At 43.8% G+C, this 22,526-nt stretch overlaps 1 protein-coding gene across 1 annotated transcript in view; it reads right to left on the bottom strand.

Moving 5' to 3' along the window:
- Positions 1-22,526, bottom strand: part of fam189a1 (family with sequence similarity 189 member A1) — a 128,239-nt gene that overhangs the window by 60,268 nt on the left and 45,445 nt on the right. Inside the window, exon 2 of the mRNA XM_014175445.2 lies at positions 12,188-12,244. Coding sequence (XP_014030920.1) covers positions 12,188-12,244 — 57 coding nt within the window. The remainder of the gene's footprint in view (positions 1-12,187; positions 12,245-22,526) is intronic.

The raw sequence follows: 22,526 nt of genomic DNA, 5'->3' as shown, positions 1-22,526 counted from the left end.
CATCTTTATTTTTTGTGAAACTTACAAAACAGACAAACAACAAACCGTACCATAAGCAGTGCAGCATGCACTAACTCAAAATAAGATCCCACAAAGACCAGTGAGGAAATGGCTGCCTAAATATGATCCCCAATCAGAGACAACGATAAACAGCTGCCTCTGATTGGGAATCATACCAGGCCAACATAGACATAAAACAACCTAGATAACCCACCCTAGTCACACCCTGACCTAACCAACATAGAGAATAAAAGGCTCTCTATGGTCAGGGCGTGACAGAGAGAGAGCCATGCACAGCAGCTATTTATTATTACTTATACAGCAATAAAAACAAATATTTCATTTTCATTGTTGAATTATTTATGCTCCTCTTATACCTTATACCATATGGCTCTTTGGTTCAGTAGCCAGACCACCCACAGATGTCACAGAGATGCCAGGGCTGAGAGTGTCCAGGTTCGCATATTAGTCACATGCCACTTTCTACTAGAGAGAGGGAGAGATGAGGCTACTGGACAGAGTATAAACTTACCTTTAAAACCCACAAAGACCATGCTAGTGTTATAGCACCAAGAGAGAAAAAGCTCAATCTTTCTTAGGCATTTAAGACTCTTTAGGCTCACATGTTGACCACTCCGCTCGCATGCGCGAGTGTTGCAAAATAAATGTACACATACAATTCAATCATTGCACCCACACTGCTCACGCGCGCCAACGAGCGTCTGTGTTGCCAAGCGCTAAAATAGAAGTCAGTTCTATTTGTGAAGCTGAACACGTGCAAGTCCAGCCTCTCCCATCTCCTCATTGGTTTATAGAAGCAAATACCCACGTGCCATCTCTTCATTGGTTATACCGACGTGGGGGATTGAAAGATGAACTGAGGTCGGTCGTGGTAATACACCTTATTATGAAAGTTAGATGCCAATCGCCATATAAAGTCCAAAGAAGAAAACGTCTGGAAGGAGGAGTGATGATTAGAAACGATTCGGTTGACCGTTTTATGTGTGGATTAATTGTCGGAGTAGAGGACCGTGTACATTTCAGGTAAAGTAATAACTCAACGTTTATATCCCGGGACAAATTAGCTAACAGCAAGCTAGCTAAATAGCACAAATTAGCTAGCAACTGCAAGCTAGCTAGCTAAATTGCAGTAAATGTTTAATGCTTTTCGACCTGTCCCCAAATTAATATAATTGGTTCAGAGTTTGTTTTGATATTTCAACCTGCGTGTCGTGATCGCGTTTAGTGTGGGAGGACAAGTCAATTTGCGCACGATGGCGCACGCGGACGCATGGTGTCAGATGAAGAGAAATTCAGGTGTGCTCATTTCATCTCTCCCTATTCATTTATAGCCAGAAGAAGCAGGACAAAAAAGTGGCAAAGAGATCTCAAATTTTCTTTTTTCTTTCAACCATGTGACACTTCTCCTGGTCACATCCTTAACAGAAAGCTTTCCTGTTACCCAGTGGTGGTGTGCCCATCCCTCTACCCCCACCCAATCTTTGGGTGGGCAGAGGGAGAGAGATGAAGGGGAAGATGATCGAACAGTGGGTAGAGTGGAGCTGCTTTTGGGATGTTTGTCCAATTCCCAGAGTGCATTAATATGGCCGCCTCACCTTACCTCCCACCCCCCATGGGACTCTGATTAATCCACTCTCCTGGTCCACCACAATCCCAGCCCTCCCAACCGCCTGCAGCCCCCCACCCCACCTGCCCCCATGGAAGGGAGAAGAAGAGGTGGAGAGTCCTCATCATTCATCTACCTCCATCTACCTATGACAGCTTACTACTGACGAACACTTCCATATTGTCCCATGATCATATTAAAGCAGCCCAATCAGTCAGCGGATCGTCAATATGGAGCCTGTGTGTGAGCGGAACAGAGCAGTCTGTACGCGTTCCTAGGTACTGCAGAGTGGAGAGGTGGTGGAGTTAGTATTCAGAGGACAGCAGCACCGGCCTCTCTAGACAGACCAGGCTAGCGGAGCGTAAAGAACACAGGCTCTGTGTGCGACTCATCAGGCCTGGCTGATCCCCTGTCATGGGTCATTACTGGGTGAGGCATCCTTGTCTCCCCCCTTTGTCTCCCCTGCCCCTCTGCGACAGGCCACTGGGCAGTGGGCAAGGCCACATCTAACACTACCTCCAGTCTTCCCTAGAGTACCATCACACACTGACTGACTCCAACACTAGCTTCAGGCCTCTCTACTGTTACAGAATAACACAGCTCTAGCCTCATTCCTGTTGGCTGTTCCATAAACAAGTATCACATTAATATTAACATTGTGGGAGAGGTGAGCATTCCAGCTACACTGCCATTGTTATGAAGGAGTAGTAATGGGATTATATCTGCCTATGCCTTGTACAGTGAGAGCTGATCGATCTAGCTGCTGTACCATAGAGGTGATGTGACAAAGAGGCTGAGTCTAAATAGCCTGTCTAGGTATACTGTAGGGCGTGGTTAGCGTCAGGCGTGGTTAGGGTCATTCCATGTTGATATACACTGAGTGTACAAAACAGGAACACCTGCTCTTTCCATGACATAGACTGACCAGGTGAAAGCTATGATCCCTTATTGATGTCACTTGTCAGATGAAGGGGAGGAGACGGGTTAAATAAGGATTTCTAAGCCTTGAGACATTTGAGACATGGATTGTGTATGTGTGCCATTCAGAGTGTAAATGGGCAAGACAAAAGATTGAAGTGCCTTTGAACGGGGTATGGTAGTAGGTGCCAGGCACACCGGTTTGTGTTTGTCAAGAACTGCAACGCTGCTGTTTTTTTCACGCTCAACAGTTTCCCATGTGTATCAAGAATGGTCCACCACCCAAAGGACATCCAGCCAACTTGACACAACTGTGGGTAGCATTGGAGTTAACATTGGCCAGCATCCCTGAAACCCCACCTCTTTAAGGAATACCTAGGATAGGATAAAGTCATCCTTCTAACCCCCCCCCCCCTCCCCTTAAAAGATTTAGATGCACTATTGTAAAGTGGTTGTTCCACTGGATATCATAAGGTGAATCCACCAATTTGTAAGTCGCTCTGGATAAGAGCGTCTGCTAAATGACTTAAATGTAAATGTAATGAATGTTTACGACACCTTGTAGAGTCCCTGCCCCGATGAATTGAGGCTGTTCTGAGAGGAAAAGGGTGTGCAACTGAACATTAGTTAAGAGAGTCTTTCATGGTCGTGCCATGAGAACTCCCGTCCAATAGTCTACACAGGCCTATTGATGTTGTGCTGTTCCCAGCTATATGGTTGCATATTGCATCCTGTCTCGATTGAAATGTTGTTCACGAAAGTTCAATCAGGAAGGCTGGTATGCATGCTCATTTAACATCATCAAGCAGCACAACATCATTCACTGTTTCCTACTATACAGGCACAGAGGGAATGAATACAAATGTATCATCATAAACATAGCGTCTGGTTCTTGTCCTCTTCCTATTAGCCATGTGTGGAATGTCATTCACCTATTTACCTTTAGCCTACAAGCACGGCACAATAATGCTTGCTGTTAAACCTATGGGCTCACTCTTGCAATTATCACTTTCCTTTCTCAACCAATTGGTGTAAATCTTGGGATGTATTTATACGTCAACTTACGCATGTTCTCTCGCTTGCTGTTTTTCAGCAACAGTCTTGGACGACCATCCACCTCCCCACCACAAGCTATAGTGCCTTCAGAAAGTATTCACACCTCTTGACTTTTTCCCCATTTTGTTGTGTTACAAAGTGGTTTTAAAATGGATTTAATTGTTTAAAAAAATCTACGATCTACACAGAATTCTCTGTAATGTCAAAGTGGAAGAAAATTTAGATTTTTTTTTTTATGGAAAAATAAACACTAATATATCTTGATTAGATAAGTATTCAACCCCCCCAGTCAATGCGTGTTAGAATCACCTTTTTGGCATCGATAACAGCTGTGAGTCTTTCTGGGTAAGTCTCTATGAGCTTTGCACATTTGGATTGTATAATATTTGCCTATTATTCCTTAAATTATTCAAGATCTGTCAAGTTGGTTGTTGAACATTGCTAAACAGCCATTTCAAGTCTTGCTATACATTTTCAGGTAGACTTAAGTCAAAGCTGTAACTAACATGCTGACCAGACTGGACACGTCGTGTGCGCGAGCGTCGCAAAATACATTTAGAAATCCATGTTATTCAATTATTGCACCCACACTGCTCGCGCGGGTCAACGAGTGTCTGCGATGCCAAGGGCTAAAATAGAACTCCTTTCTATTTCTGACGCAGATCGCACTGCAAGTCCTGCCTCTCCCATCTCCTCATTGGTTTATAGAAGCAGGTACCCACGTGCCATCTCCTTATTGGTTATACCCACGTGGGTGATTGAAAGATGAAATGTTATGCCGGTTGTCGTGGTAATACATAGAAAGTGTAGATGCCAATCACCATATAAGTTCAAAGATGAAAAAGCCTGTAAAGAGGAAAGATGACTAGAAATGATTCGGTTGGCCGTTTTATGTGTGGATTAATTGTCGGAGTAGAGGACTTTGTGCATTTCAGGTAAAATAACAACTCAATGTTTATATCCCAGGACAAATTAGCTAGCAACAGCAAGCTAGCTAAATAGGACAAATTAGCTAGCAAGTGCAAGCTAACTAGCTAAACTGCCATACATGTTTAATGCTTTCCGACCTGTCCCCAAATTCATGTCATTGGTTCAGAGTTTGTTTTGATATTTTAACCTGCCTGTCGTGATCGCATTTGGTGTAGGGGGACAAAATACATTTATGCACGATAGCGCACGATGGCGCACGCGCACAGACGGTTTGGGTTCCATGTAAGCCACTCAGGAACATTCAATGTCATCTTTGTAAGCAACTCCAGTGTATATTTGGCCTTGTGTTTTAGGTAATTGTGCTGCTGAAAGGTGAATTTGTCTCCCAGTGTCTGAACAGACAGAACCAAGTTTTCCACCAGGATTCTGCCTGTGCTTAGCTCTATTCTGTTTATTTTTATCCCCCCAAAAATCCCTAGTCCTTGCCAATGACAAGCATACCCATAACATGACGCAGCCACAACCATGGTTGAAAATATGAAGGGTGGTACTCAGTGATGTGTTGTGTTGGATTTGCGTTGGATTTGTATTCAGGACAAACAGTTCATTTCTTTGCCACATGTATTACTTTAGTGCTAAACGGATGCATGTTTTTTAATATTTGTGTTCTGTACAGACTTCCATTTTTACCTATCATCAGCATCCTCAGAGATGAGGCCATACCCTAAACTATTTAATAATATTCCATGTTACATTCTGGCTCTGTTGTTCATTCAGTTAAGCACGTCCTTGATTGAACTGTCATGTATCAAACACCCCAAGTCTAAATCCTTCCTATCCTCCTCCAAGCACCACTAACACTAATTACAGCACACTGCAGACACCACTCATCACCAACACTAATTACAGCACACTGCAGACACCACACCACTAACACTAATTACAGCACACCGCAGACATTACACAACTAACACTAACTGCAGCACACTGCAGACACCACACACAATGAACACTAATTACAGGACACTGCAGGCACCACACACCACTAACACTAATTACAGCACACTGCAGACACCACACACAATGAACACTAATTACAGCACACTGCAGACACCACACCACTAAAACTAATTACAGCACACCGCAGACACCACACCACTAACACTAATTACAGCACACTGCAGACACCACACACAATGAACACTAATTACAGCACACTGCAGACACCACACACAATGAACACTAATTACAGCACACTGCAGACACCACATCACTAAAACTAATTACAGCACACTGCAGACACCACACCACTAACACTAATTACAGCACACTGCAGACACCACACCACTAACACTAATTACAGCACACTGCAGACACCACACCACTAACACTAATTACAGCACACTGCAGGCACCACACCACTAATACTAATTACAGCACACTGCAGACACCACACACTACTAACACTAATTACAGCACCCTGCAGACACCACACACTACTAACACTAATTACAGCACACTGCAGACACCACACACTACTAACACTAATTACAGCACACTGCAGACACCACACACCACTAACACTAATTACAGTACACTGCAGACACCACACACTACTAACACTAATTACAGTACACTGCAGACACCACACACCACTAACACTAATTACAGTACACTGCAGACACCACACACTACTAACACTAATTACAGTACACTGCAGACACCACACACCACTAACACTAATTACAGTACACTGCAGACACCACACACTACTAACACTAATTACAGCACACTGCAGACACCACACACCACTAACACTAATTACAGTACACTGCAGACACCACACCACTAACACTAATTACAGCACACTGCATACACCACACACCACTAACACTAATTACAGTACACTGCAGACACCACACCACTAACACTAATTACAGCACACTGCAGACACCACACACCACTAACACTAATTACAGCACACTGCAAACCCCACACACCACTAACACTAATTACAGCACACTGCAAACCCCACACACCACTAACACTAATTACAGTACACCACTAACACTAATTACAGCACACTGCAGACACCACACACCACTAACACTAATTACAGCACACTGCAAACCCCACACACCACTAACACTAATTACAGTACACTGCAGACACCACACACCACTAACACTAATTACAGTACACTGCAGACACCACACACTACTAACACTAATTACAGTACACTGCAGACACCACACACCACTAACACTAATTACAGCACACTGCAGACACCACACACCACTAACACTAATTACAGCACACTGCAGACACCACACACCACTAACACTAATTACAGCACACTGCAGACACCACACACCACTAACACTAATTACAGCACACGGCAGACACCACACCACTAACACTAATTACAGTACACCACTAACACTAATTACAGCACACTGCAGGCACCACACCACTAACACTAATTACAGCACACTGAAGGCACCACACCACTAACACTAATTACAGCACACTGCAGGCACCACACCACTAACACTAATTACAGCACACTGCAGGCACCACACACCACTAACACTAATTACAGCACACTGCAGACACCACACACCACTAACACTAATTACAGCACACTGCAGACACCACACACCACTAACACTAATTACAGCACACTGCAGACACCACACACCACTAACACTAATTACAGCACACTGCAGGCACCACACCACTAACACTAATTACAGCACACTGCAGGCACCACACCACTAACACTAATTACAGCACACTGCAGACACCACACCACTAACACTAATTACAGCACACTGAAGGCACCACACCACTAACACTAATTACAGCACACTGCAGACACCGCACACCACTAACAGTAATTACAGCACACAGCAGACACCACACACCACTAACACTAATTACAGCACACTGCAGACACCGCACACCACTAACAGTAATTACAGCACACTGCAGACACCACACACCACTAACACTAATTACAGCACACTGCAAACCCCACACACCACTAACACTAATTACAGCACACTGCAAACTCCACACACCACTAACACTAATTACAGCACACTGCAAACCCCACACACCACTAACACTAATTACAGCACACTGCAAACCCCACACACCACTAACATTAATTACAGTACACTGCAGACACCACACACCACTAACACTAATTACAGCACACTGCAAACCCCACACACCACTAACACTAATTACAGTACACTGCAGACACCACTAACACTAATTACAGCACACTGCAGACACCACACACAATGAACACTAATTACAGCACACTGCAGACACCACACCCCTAACACTAATTACAGCACACTGCAGACACCACACACCACTAACACTAATTACAGTACACTGAAGACACCACAAACCACTAACACAAATTACAGCACACTGCAGACACTACACACCACTAACACTAATTACAGCACACTGCAGACACCACACACCACTAACACTAATTACAGTACACTGCAGACACCACACACCACTAACACTAATTACAGTACACTGCAGACACCACACCACTAACACTAATTACAGCACACTGCAGACACCACACCACTAACACTAATTACAGCACACTGCAGACACCACACACCACTAACACTAATTACAGCACACTGCAGACACCACACACCACTAACACTAATTACAGCACACTGCAAACCCCACACACCACTAACACTAATTACAGCACACTGCAGACACCACACACCACTAACACTAATTACAGCACACTGCAGACACCACACCACTAACACTAATTACAGCACACTGCAGACACCACACCACTAACACTAATTACAGCACACTGTATACACCACACACTACTAACACTAATTACAGTACACTGCAGACACCACATCACTAACACTAATTACAGCACACTGTATACACCACATCATTAACACTAATTACAGCACACTGCAGACACCACATCACTAACACTAATTACAGCACACTGCAGGCACCACATCACTAACACTAATTACAGCACACTGCAGACACCACATCACTAACAAGAATTACAGCACACTGCAGGCACCACATCACTAACACTAATTACAGCACACTGCAGACACCACATCACTAACAAGAATTACAGCACACTGCAGGCACCACATCACTAACACTAATTACAGCACACTGCAGGCACCACATCACTAACATGAATTACAGCACACTGCAGGCACCACATCACTAACATGAATTACAGCACACTGCAGACACCACATCACTAACATGCATTACAGCACACTGCAGACACCACATCACTAACATGAATTACAGCACACTGCAGGCACCACATCACTAACATGAATTACAGCACACTGCAGACACCACATCACTAACACTAATTACAGAACACTGAAGACACCACACCACTAACATGAATTACAGCACACTGCAGGCACCACATCACTAACATGAATTACAGCACACTGCAGACACCACATCACTAACAGCACACTGACTGACTGGCTCCACGCATGTCCTCATTGCACCACTACCACCAACATACAGCCCACTGACTGGATGGATCCTCACACGTCCACAAGCAAAGAGACACATCAGAAATTCAGGCAGCATTCTCAAGCCATGCTGCTATTATATATGAAACCAATGCTTGGCAGCACATTGCAGACTCAATGCATACATTTTACATCCCATTCACAGGCTGCCCACCAGACTAGGAGCTACTGTAAATCCACAATGAGCAGAGGCTCTGAACACAGGTTTGAATGTAGTCTAACATGACAGGCTATTAGATCCCCCTCTTAGGCTAATCTCAGAGAGTCTGATAGTGATTTCTGTCATAAGCCTTCTGGAAAGAGAAATTCATTACACAGCTGAGCAACTCTGAGAAAACATTGTATGGTGATTGTGTCTAACATGGCAAAAATGTCAAATTAGAGAATTATACACATGAGGAGCATAACAGTGAGAGGGAGAGGTTCTCTTCTCTCTGTCCTGAGGAGAATGGTGATGATAGTGAGTACTGAGTAGGAGTGACACTGGCCCTTGGTTCATTGCATACTACAGTGGCTTGCGAAAGTATTCACCCCCTTGGCATTTTTCCTACTTTGTTGCCTTACAACTTGGAATTAAAATGGAGTTTTGGGGGGGTTGTATAATTTGATTTACACAACATGTCTACCACTTTGAAGATGCAAAATATTTATTGTGAAACAAACAAGAAATAAGACAAAAGAACTGAAAACTTGAGCGTACATAACTATTCACCCCCCCCAAAGTCAATACTATGTGGAGACACTTTTTGCAGCAATTACAGCTGCAAGTCTCTTGGGGTATGTCTCTATAAGCTGGCACATCTAGCCACTGGGATTTTTGCCCATTCTTCAAGGCAAAACTGCTCCAGCTCCTTCAAGTTGGATGGATTCCACTGGTGTACAGCAATCTTTAAGTCATTACACAGATTCTCAATTGGATTGAGGTCTGGGCTTTGACTAGGCCATTCCAAGACATTTAAATGTGTCCCCATAAACCATTTGAGTGTTGCTTTAGCAGTATGCTTAGGGCCATTGTCCTGCTGGAAGGTGAACCTCCGTCCCAGTCTCAAATCTTTGGAAAACTGAAACAGGTTTCCCTCAAGAATTTTCCTGTATTTAGTGCCATCCATCATTCCTTAAATTCTGACCATTTTCCCAGTCCCTGCTGATGAAAAACATCCCCACATCACGATGCTGCCACCACCATGCTTCACTGTGGGGATGACGTTCTCGGGGTGATGTGAGGTGTTGGGTTTGTACTAAAAATAGCGTTATCCTTGATGGACAAAAAGCTCAAGTTTAGTCTCATCTGACCAGAGTACCTTTTTCCATATGTTTGGGGAGTCTCCTACATGCCTTTTGGTGAACACTAAATGTGTTTGCTTATTTTTTTTCTTTAAGCAAAGGCTTTTTTCTGCCCACTCTTCTGTAAAGCCCAGCTCTGTGGAGTGCACGGCTTAAAGTGGTCCTATGGACAGATACTCCAATCTCTAATGTGGAGCTTTGCAGCTCCTTCAGGGTTATCTTTGGTCTCTTTGTTGCCTCTCGGATTAATGCCCTCCTTGCCTGGTCTGTGATTTTGGGTGGGCAGCCCTCTCTTGGCAGGTTTGTTGTGGTGCCATATTCTTTCCATGTTTTAATAATGGATTTAATGGTGCTCTGTGGGATGTTCAAAGTTTCTGTCTGATATTTTTTTATTACCCAACCCTGATCTGTACTTCTCCACAACTTTGTCCCTGACTTGTTTGGACTGCTCCTTGGTCTTCATGGTGCCGCTCACAGATCACTGCACCTGTACATAGCCCATCTGTAAACAGTCCATCTATCTACCTCATCCCCATACTGTATTTATTTATCTTGCTCCTTTGCACCCCAGTATCTCTACTTGCACATTCATCTTCTGCACATCTACCATTCCAGTGTTTAATTGCATTATTGTAATTACTTCGCCACCATGGCCTATTTATTGCCTTAACTCCCTTATCTTACCTCATTTGCACTCACTGTATATAGACTTTTTTTCATTTTTTCTACTGTATTATTGACTATGTTTTGTTTATTCCATGTGTAACTCTGTTGTTGTATGTGTCGAATTGCTTTGCTTTATCTTGGCCAGGTACTTATGAGGAATTAAAACTCATTGTAAAGATGCCTGAGCACAAACATATCTGTAATTTCTGTGCTGCTGAAGCATTTCAGCTCATTTTGATTCCTGACACCATGGGCGACTGTACTGGCAACACAGTGGAAAGATTGTCCCTATTACAGAACTAAAAGCAATATAAATGTCAAACAGTTCCTAGTTTAGTGTAGTCTGACAATTTCCAGGTCAGTAGTTGAGCTGAGAGTATCCTTTCTCAAAGGCATTGGAGTTGTGATCTATTTAACAGTATTTTATCCCAGCTAGCACAAATCCAGGCCTTCTCACAGTAGAGGGTCACACAAAAAAAAGAAAAAGTACCCAATTGTCATACTTGAGTAAAAGTAAAGATTACTTAATAGAAATTGACTGGAGTAAAAGTGAAAGTCACCTAGTAAAATCCTACTTGAGTAAAAGTAAAAAAGTGTTTGGTTTTAAATATACTTAAGTAGCAAAAGTACATGTAATTGCTAAAATATACTTAAGTATCAAAAGTAAAAGTATAAATAATTTCAAATTCCTTATATTAAGCAAACCAGACGGCACGATTTTCTTGTTTTTTTTAATTTACGGATAGCCAGGGGCACACTCCAACACTCAGACATAATTTACAAACAAAGCATTTGTGTTTAGTGAGTCCACCAGATCAGATGCAGTAGGGATGACCAGGGATTTTCTCTTTAAGTGAGTGAATTAGTCCATTTTCCTGTCTTGCTAAGCATTCAAAATGTAACGAGTACTTTTGGGTGTCAGGGAAAACGTATGTATTATTTTCTTTAGGAATGTAGTGGAGTAAAAGTAAAAGTTAACAAAAATATAAATAGTAAAGTACAGATACCCCAAAAAACGACTTAAGTAGTACTTCAAAGTATTTTTACTTAAGTACTTTACACCAGTGAAAACTAGTTGCCCTGGAGAGGGCTTGCCAAATATCAGACTATCACTCACCACCAGAGAGAGAGGCCTCTTCCATGACACCACTCCTATCAGTCCAGACAGCAGCACCTGAAAGAGGACAACACTATAGGTCAGCGAAAGGGAAGAAAACGCAGTACAATAGTTAGGATAACCAACATGGTCATGAACAGTCCTCGCATGTGAGAGGAAGGGGAAAGACAGACATGGGTACTAGGTTTTTCCGTATGGTTCACTGTGGTGTGATCTTGGATTGTGATCATATCTCCTTGGTGTGAGCTGACACATCACAGTATCACAGTAAAAAAAAAAAAAACATATCTGGTGTTCTATTAGCCTCCAGCATTCTGTTTCTCTACATTCTCTCTCCTTCACCCTCCTTCACCCACCATTAACCAACAACACTCCCCCACCCACCTAGCTTCTCTCTCTCTCCCCCTCTCCATCACCTCTCTTTTACACACTAGCCTCTCTCTGAATCCCTGAGTTCAGCTGGAAAGACATCAAACCTACAGGCAGCCTTTCACTAACAAGGGCAAACCAATCCCCTCTATTGTTATAGCCATCTTGACTTGTTTACGTCTTTGGCTGATACTCAAAAAGATAAAAAATACTGAAAACACACTGAAGCAGACGGTGAGTGACGATGCGCACTGGAGAGCGCCCACTCCAATGCTGTCCCCTCATTTCACACAAACACAGATTGCAAATGCTAATGTTTGTTTATGTTGCTAACTTTTTCAGCCATATTCCTGTTGTTAAAACCCTTCTAACATGCATTGCAGTTGTTACATAAAAATCACACACGAGTAAAACATTTGACATGGTTTATTATTAGTTTAAAGTTACTTTGTATCGCTGACCTGAACTGCTTTGGGAAGCGTCACATCTGCATATTCAATAATTTGAGTTTTCTATGTTGAGGGGTATTTTCCTAATATCGTTATTCTTTGAATGTTTATGTCCTAATATTTGTGACATGTATTATGTAATGGCCATTGTCCATATTCCTTAGTTCCAGCTCACCTTCTGCACCTGCACATAAATACCACCATTTTGCACCTGATTCCGTCAGACTACTGGGGCTGTTCGCCCGTTGACAAAACTGCCTGGGATCTAGCCTACTATTTTACAGAGCCCCAATGGATGAGCCCCAATGGATTTTTGGGAGATGTTAAATTTGCAGTGTTATTCACATTTTACCCATTTTAGATGAGGGCTGAAGATCAGTGAGACGAGCAGATCATTACTGCTTTAGATCAGGAGGATTATTTATCTTGTTCAATCAAAATGTGCTGAGTGACTCCCTGACTGCAGATTAGCAACGACAAAAAGGATGAACACCCGAAATGAACATAGAGTTGTACATACAGCGTGCAGGAGCCAATACCTATTGTCTGCCAAAATGTAGACATTTTATCACTGTAACATGCCTACTGTCTACATAATTAAGCATGTTAATGCCTACACAGTAAGATTTTTTGTTTTGAACAGTGACCAAATCGAGGCAAGATGATTTTACATACTCAGTCATTTTAATTCTGAAATGATAATTTGATGGCATCATTAAACATATTCTGCAAGTGACATGAATATGTTTCGGAAGCTTGGAGAGAGATGATCATTTCAAAGGCAGATTTCTACCGAGATGTGAACGCTTCAGTATCTATTTGCTCTCATGAATTATAGATCACGCATTCTGTTGCAACAGAGGAAGAGAAAGAGAGAGAGAGCGAAAGAGAGCGAGAGCGAGAGAGCATGAGAGAGAGAGCAAGACGGGAGGGAGAGAGAGAGAGGGAGAGAGAGAGAGAGAGAGAGCATGAGAGAGAGAGAGCAAGACGGAGGGAGGGAGGGAGGGAGGGAGGGAGGGAGAGAGAGAGAGAGAGAGAGATGGAGATAAAGGCTGTATCCCTGCAAATGCAGTCTGGTAGTAAATCTGTTCAGCAGTAAAAGCAGCCCAAGTCTGTGCCAGACAACAGACACACAGAGATCAGCTCCTCTCCTCTGCTTCTGTCTTTAGCACAGACACCTCTGGTCCAGAGCAACACCTTAACCGTCTCACACACCTGATCTCCAAACAGCCCCCGTCAACCTCTGATACCACATAAAGAACCCAGGAGCACATGAATGGATGGCTATTACCGCGGCAACACAGTTAAGTTTCACTTTTCTTTCCATAGAGCTTAGTTGTCATGGCACCCAGGGGACCCCTCCCTCTTATCTCCCCATTTCATTCTTACATCTCAGATGGTGGAGGAGAGGAAGGACAGGCTGACTGCGTTAAGCCCTGCACCAGCCCTCTTCCAGGGAACGAAGGGAACATTCATTAGCTAACACTCTTAACTGGTCAGATATCAGTGGTAGAGCAGAGAATCCACTCAGCCTTGTCTCTACTCTGAAAGGTAGTCATAAGGGGAAACTTCAGGAAGTTGGGTGTCTGAGAGTGAAACGACTCTGGTCCCCCGGACATGGAGACGGAGGAAGGAGTCAGGCAGGCTTTAGGGGCTAGTGGAGCTGCTAAACCCTGGGCTGAGGCTGGCTGGAGCAGAGGCTGTAGCTATGGTTGTGGCTGTCTGAGAGGTGATATGGAGGGGGCTGCCGGTGATAGCTTTGTGTCAATCATGCAGGGATTCCTCTCTCCGCTGCACTGGGAAAAGGATTAAGACACAACACTTTACCACTTTAGTCACTGAGGCCTGGCCACCTATTCAGCTCAACTCACCAGTTTGGAAAAGCTCCTTTTCTTTCACTTCTGCCCTGCTGCAGTTTATACACACTGTGGGCTTTGTGTTCAAAATGGGACACACAAATTAGCTAATCAATCAATCTTATTCTCAACTGACTGTTATTAATAAAAAAACAACGTATTCTCTAAACGAGCAAATTATCCATGAAATACCCAAACCTGCTCTCATTAGCTATACAAAATCAGGGCCATCGATTCCTGCATCCTACCATTTAAAGGTTTCTGTATTGAAATGGCTTCCAATCAGACTCCTGTTGTTTAGTGTTGTCTATCATCAGGGAAGAATAGCCTCTCTCTTTTCTCTCTCCCACATCTGGCTTCACTACATGGTCCCTACAGTGTATAGCTTACCATCCAGAGATATACAACAACCCCTTACCCACACAAAACAAAGCACAGCATTTACACATAGCCACCAACAGACACACTGGCCACACTCATGACCATCAACTGAGCCAACAACTCTGGCGTGTATAACACATACATATGCACACCAAAACAAAATGGCTACTGAAATGGGATGAAAGAGGGGTCTAAGATTTCCAAGCAACTCATCACAGGTTGTGCCACACAGAGACATGAAAGAATGTACTACACTCTGACAGCCACACACGTACACACGCACGCATGCGCACACACACACACACACAGCATAACAACCCTGACATCCTAAACAGTACACATTGTGATCAATCATAAGCCTTCCACAACACAAGTATCTGATATCGTAACAATGTATTTTTTGCAGTCCACCAACTGAACAGAAAAGTAAAACTATGCTTTTTGGAAGACAAAACCCAATAAGCCCTCCTAGATCCCTTGTTCGGAATGTCATTGACCCCAAAGCCCCCTCTCCTGTCTGGCTGCCCCCCAGGCCACATTCCAGTCCGGAGCGTTTATGCACGCTGTACCCTGTACACACTCTTACACACCCATACACACTCCTACACAACATTCCCACATAGGTGTTCCTTTTGTCCAGGTGGGAAAGGGCAGTGTGGAGTGCGATTGAGATTGCGTCATCTGTGGATCTGTTGGGGCGGTATGAAAATTGGAGTGGGTCTAGGGTATCCGGGAGGATGCTGTTGATGTGAGCCATGACCAGCCTTTCAAAGCACTTCGTGGCTACCGACGTGAGTGCTGCGGGTCGGTAATCATTTTACCAGGTTACCTTTGCTTTCTTGGGCACAGGGACTATGGTGATCTACTTGAAACATGTAGGTATTACAGACTTGGTCAGGGAGAGGTTGAAAATGTCAGTGAAGACACTTGCTAGTTGGTCTGCGCATGCTTTGAGTACACGTCTTGGTAATCCATCTGGCCCTGCGGCTTTGTGAATGTTGAACTGTTTAAAGGTCTTGCTCACATCGGCTACCGAGAGTGTTATCACACAGTCATCCAGAACAGCTGTTGCTCTCGTGCATGCTTCAGTGTTGCTTGCCTCGAAGAGAGCATAAAAGGCATTTAGCTCGTCTGGTAGGCTCGCATCACTGGGCTCCCATCTGGGTTTCCCTTTGTAGTCCGTAATAGTTTTCAAGCCCTTCCACATCCGACGAGCGTCAGAGCCGGTGTAGTAGGATTCAATCTTAATCCTGTATTGACGCTTTGCTTGTTTGATGGTTCTTCTGAGGGCATAGCGGGATTTCCTATAAGCATCCGGATTAGTGTCCCGCTCCTTGAAAGCGGCAGCTCTAGCCTTTAGCTCGATGTGGATGTTGCCTGTAATCCATGGCTTCTGGTTGGGATATGTATGTACGGTCACTGTGGGGATGACGTCGTCGATGCACTTATTGATGAAGCCAATGACTGAGGATGAATCCCGGAACATATTCCAGTCAGTGCTAGCAAAACAGCCCTGTAGCGTAGCATCTGCATCATCTGACCACTTCCGTATTGAGCGAGTCACTGGTAATTCCTGCTTTAGTTTTTTCTTATAAGCAGGAACCAGGAGCATAGAATTATGGTCAGATTTGCCAAATGGAGGGTGGGGGAGAGCTTTGTATCAGTCTCCGTGTGTGGAGTAAAGGTGGTCTAGAGTTTTTTTTCCCCTCTGGTTGCACATGTGACATGCTGGTAAAAATTTGGTAAAACTGATTAAAGTTTGCCTGCATTAAAGTCCCCGGCCACTAGGAGCGCCGCTTCAGGATGAGCATTTTCTTGTTTTCTTATGGCCTTACAGAGTTAGTTGAGTGCGGTCTTAGTGGCAGCATCGGTCTGTGGTGGTAAATAGATGACTACGAATAATATAGATGAGAATTCTTTTAACCTTTTCTCAGGGAATTATGTAGGCCATAAAAAAGAAACATGGTTTCCATCTCAAATATTCACACACACAAGAGTCAGGATCTGAGAGGAGAGCATTCAGTGAGGCTGTAAAATGGAGCATGACATCACCATGAGATTGAGGAGGTTAACGTTAATAAGCACATTGAAGGTGAATTCTACCATCTCAGTGAACCTTTAGTCTGATGATAGCATGAGCAGTTCTGTTCTGACCTTCAGAAGTCCTTCTCTGCTGATGTTCTATGAAAGAGGGTGAGAGGTGTGTGTTCTCGCTCTAACCCTTCTCGCTGTCCTCCATCCTTCTCTAGTGCCTCTGGAGAATACGACAAGAACATTAGTGCTGCTATCTACGTAAACTACAGCCCTGAACAGCTCTCTCAACCTTTTGTCCAGAGAGGCCACTACTCTTTATTGGGATGTCTATGTGATGGGGAATGGGACTGTCCAAGACAAAAGCAAAGCTATTGGAAATGGAGCTCTAATACAGGGGTTCCCAAACCTTTTTACTCAGGCCCCCCTTACAGCATTGGGGAACATCCAGTGCCCCACTGCACGCGTGCACGCCACGTCTATTTCTATGGGCACAAGCACTGTTCATGACATAAACTGTTGACACCCCTCTTGTTGGTGGAGAGAACATTTAGCAGGTTTAAAACTTATTTCCTGTAATTCTACACATTTTGTCATGTGTGCAGAGAACTTTCCAGTTTTAAAGCTCATTTTCTTGCTATTCTATACATTTTGCCATGTCTAATGTCTATTCATGTGATATTTGAGTGACTCAATCATTACAACAAAATGTATGGGCTACAAAACCTAGCTAAACAACGTTAACTGACTTGGGCTAGTTGATCTGGACATTTCTGACAAGTTATAAATAGCTCTCTAAGGTCTGAAATGACTGATATGATGCACTACCCAATTTTGAAATTGCACCTTGTAGGGTGTTCACACAGAAAATTATTAATTAATTCAAGTCAGGAAAACAATAGTCCAAACCCAATCTGTCTACAATATATACTTAAAAAATAATCAACGATTTACTCTCAGAATTTAGCATGTTTAGAGTGAATGGAATGTCATCACAGGCATGATCAAAAAGTGGTCATTGCTCAATAGAACTCTGGCGCTGCTTCGCAGCAGAACTACTTTCGAACATCAACTGACAAGCTAACGAGTGGCTGCAGGTTCGTGAGTGAAAACATTTTCGTAAATGAAATTCGCAGATTATAAAACTAAATAGGGACTAAATATATATTAATTTACAAAGCTAACAGACTCAATTTCAACATCCACTTTATACGAAGACAACCTGTTCCTGTTTTCATTGAGTCTTTCCCTTTAATCACCATAAAAACAGCCCTGTCAATGTAGATTGATCGCGGTCTTAGGCAATGAAAGCCAAGGATCTGGAGGTGAAAATGACGAAGGTATCAAGTTAATTTTCATTGGTCCAACCAGAGGAAACCCCCAATGTCATGGATCCCCCCGGTACTGCTACTCATTCATTTCTCCAGTTCCGGAGGTCAACGTCACCAGCCTTCTAGGCTGCACTGAACTGTCATTACACACACCTGGTTCCAATTCCTCACTGATTGTAATTGTATAAATGTGCCCTTTGTTTCCCCATTCGGCTGTCGATTATTGTTCCCATGTCTGTTGGTCGTGTGAGTGCCAATATGTTGTCTCAGCCTGTGCTGCGTGCTTTGTGTATTACGGGTCTCGTCCTGTGTTGTTCTATGAGGTTTAGCCTCGCTCTTTAGTTTGGGTACAGCCCAGTGTTTTGTATACGTGTTTGTTTTGGGTGTATTAAAAACCCAGATGATGTACTCCTGCGCCTGTCTCCACATCCTTTACACCAGCGTGACAACTGCTCCGTTTTTCTCTACATTCTACAGCAGTGAGTGAACACCCTACACCTTGTGCACTTTACTATTAACTTTCAAGAGTAAGTTGAAAGCCGGTACTAAGTTCCTTTTTTATATAGGCCAGCATCCCAGAGTCGCCTCTTCACTGTTGATGTTGAGACTGGTGTTTTGTGGGTACTATTTAATGAAGCTGCCAGTTGAGGACTTGTGAGGCATCTGTTTCTCAAACTAGACACTTTAATGTACTTGTCCTCTTGCTCAGTTGTGCACCGGGGCCTCCCACTCCTCTTTCTATTCTGGTTAGAGACAGTTTGCGCTGTTCTGTGAAGGGAGTAGTACACAGAGTTGTACGAGATCTTCAGTTTCTTGGCAATTTCTCGCATGGAATAGCCTTCATTTCTCAGAACAAGAATAGACTGACGAGTTTCAGTAGTAAGGTCTTTGTTTCTGGCCATTTTGAGCCTGTAATCAAACCCACAAGTGCTGATGCTCCAGATACTCAACTAGTCTAAAGAAGGCCAGTTTTATTGCTTATTTAATTAGTACCTATCTACATTGACGGGACAGTAGTGGAGAGGGTGGAGAGTTTTTAGGTTCCTCGGCGTACACATCACGGACAAACTGAAATGGTCCACCCACACAGACAGCGTGGTGAAGAAGGCGTAGCAGCGCCTCTTCAACCTCAGGAGGCTGAAGAAATTCAGCTTGTCACCAAAAACACTCTCAAACTTTTACAGATGCACAATCGAGAGCATCCTGTCGGGCTGTATCACCGCCTGGTACGGCAGCTGCTCCGTCCATAACCGGAAGGCTCTCCAGAGGGTAGTGAGGTCTGCACAATGCATCACCGGGGGCAAACTACCTGCCCTCCAGGACACCTACACCACCCCATGTCACAGGAAGGCCAAAAAAGATCATCAAGGACAGCAACCACCCGAGCCACTGCCTGTTCACCCCGCTAACATCCAGAAGGCGAGGTCAGTACAGGTGCATCAAAGCTGGAACCGAGAGACTGAAAAACAGCTTCAATCTCAAGGCCATCAGACTGTTAAACAGCCATCACTAACATTGAGTGGCTGCTGCCAACATACTGACTCTATTCAAGCCACTTTAATATTGGGAAAATTGATGTAATCAATTTATCACTTGCCACATTATATTATTTATATTAGATAATGTTTACATAACCTACATTATTCATCTCATATGTATATACTGTACGCCATACCATCTACTGCATCTTGCCATCCTGATGTAATGTATCACTAGCCACCTTAAACAATGCTGCTTTATATGTTTTCATACCCTACATTACTCATCTCATATGTATATACTGTACTCCATACCATCTATTACATCTTGCCTATGCCGTTCGGCCATCACTCATTTATATATTTTTATGTACATATTCGTATTCATTCCTTTACACTTGTGTGTACAAGGTAGTTGTTGTGGAATTGGTAGATTACTTGTTAGATATTACTGCATGGTCGGAACTAGAAGCATAAGCATTTCGCTACACTTGCATTAACACCTGCTAACCATGTGTATGTGACAAATACATTTGATTTGATTTGATACAACAGTTTTCAGCTGTGCTAACATAATCGCAAAAGGGTTTTCTTATGATCAATTAGCCTTTTAAAATGATAAACTTGGATTAGCTAACACAACATGCCATTGGAACACAGGAGTGATGGTTGCTGATAATGGGCCTCTGTACACCTATGTAGATATTCCATAAAAAATCAGCCGTTTCCAGCTACAATAGTCATTTACAACATTAACAATGTCTACACTGTATTTCTGGTCAATTCGATGTTATTTTAATGGGAAAAAAATGTGCTTTTCTTTCAAAAACAAGGAAATGTCTAAGTGACCCCAAACTTTTGAACAGTAGTGTGTGTATATATACACCCCTACACACTCCCCTACACCCCTACCCTCCATCTCCTTTACATTGCAGGGTACAACTCTGGACCGTCTTATAGAGCTGACCCTACAGCAGGGCAAGCTCTATTCTCACCCCCCCAGCCCAAAGCCCATGACTATTCATGATGTGTTCTCCCAGGCTTTCCCATTAGTACTGTTATGATAATTGACCCTGAGCTGACTGTGTGTGGGGGGGGGGAGAGTGGAGAACAGGGATAATCACAAGGAGCATGCCCCCTGCAGTCACTGGCCTGTCCCAGAGGTCACTGCTCTCTCTCACACAGAGATAGGCATGGTGGTGATGAGGCTGTAATGATGGAACTGTGGATGGGGACGGCAGGGGTAGGGATGGAGAGGGCTGTTGGAATGCTGTGGGGGTTATGGTTTACAGAATAACAACATAAGAGTGGACACTATCAACCCCCCCGACTGTCCCCCCCACGCTCCCTGTGCCTCACATAATGCCCTGCCCCCATTCAGCATTGGGGCCACTCACTGTGAACGGGGCTCAGCCAATCCCACTAAAACAAGGCAGACGACAATGATAAACCATATCATCTGCAATCACCTGCATGATAATGACACACTGGCTACCCGTGGAAGATGGTTGTTTTCTACAATAGTCTCCACAGTGCTGGTAAACATCACAGAGCAGCGTGCATCATGGATTCTATGTTTCTAAAGGGTTTTATTTAATCTCATTCATTCATGCAAGACCCCCTGCCACCCATCAAAGCACACATTACTCTGAGTGAAGGTCTTAAAATCTGGGCATTTCACATATCTCAGGTCACCAAGACGCATGGGAAGAAGGGAGCCACCGACAGACAGACAGGTTTCCTAGGCAACCACCCGCCGGCCACTTGCCAAGATCCATAATGATTTTCCATCCATCTCAAAGCTGTGGGGGGTGCACGAAATCTCACTCACATCCAATGTGATGCAAGCATCCAAACTCATCACAGAGAGAGACACGCACACAAACACACACTCACATCACAGCCCTGTTCCAGATTCCATACACAGCTAAGAAATAGTCTCTTATATTGCTTCCACACCTATTAGAGTGTGATAGGGTGATTCTGGAACTGCTTTGTGACATGACATGTCGCAGGGGGAAAGTGAGGTGCATGTGAATGATCTCCTCTCAGTGTGAAGCTTACTGAGAGTTTCACGCCACCTGTGGCTGAGCTGTCCATCTGGAGCAAGTGGAGGTTGGTATTATGATGCTCCCTGGCCTCTGACCCCTGTGTTATGATGTTCTGTTCCATCAAGACAGATTGCAGTCCTTGTTATTGTATTTGTCATCCTTGAAATCATGTTTTCTGCTGTTTATGTCATCAGGTAAAGTGCTGCTCTCTCTGATTGTTGACACTACTTACTGCCTTCTGGGTCACATGGTAAGTCCAAGGTCACTGGTCCAGCCCTGGGCAGCATGGTGGTCAGCAGGTGGTCTAGAGTGATGGACTGGATGACAGGAATGTTGGATCCTGTCCAATAGAAACCTGCTGCTTGAATAGGAGTAGGCCATGCCAGCATGGTG

The sequence above is a fragment of the Salmo salar genome, chromosome ssa26 (genome assembly GCF_905237065.1).
Source record: "Salmo salar chromosome ssa26, Ssal_v3.1, whole genome shotgun sequence".
NCBI classification, from domain to species: Eukaryota; Metazoa; Chordata; class Actinopteri; order Salmoniformes; family Salmonidae; genus Salmo; species Salmo salar.
Note: the sequence above shows the minus strand (reverse complement) of the source record. Positions and strands in the feature narration are given on the sequence as shown.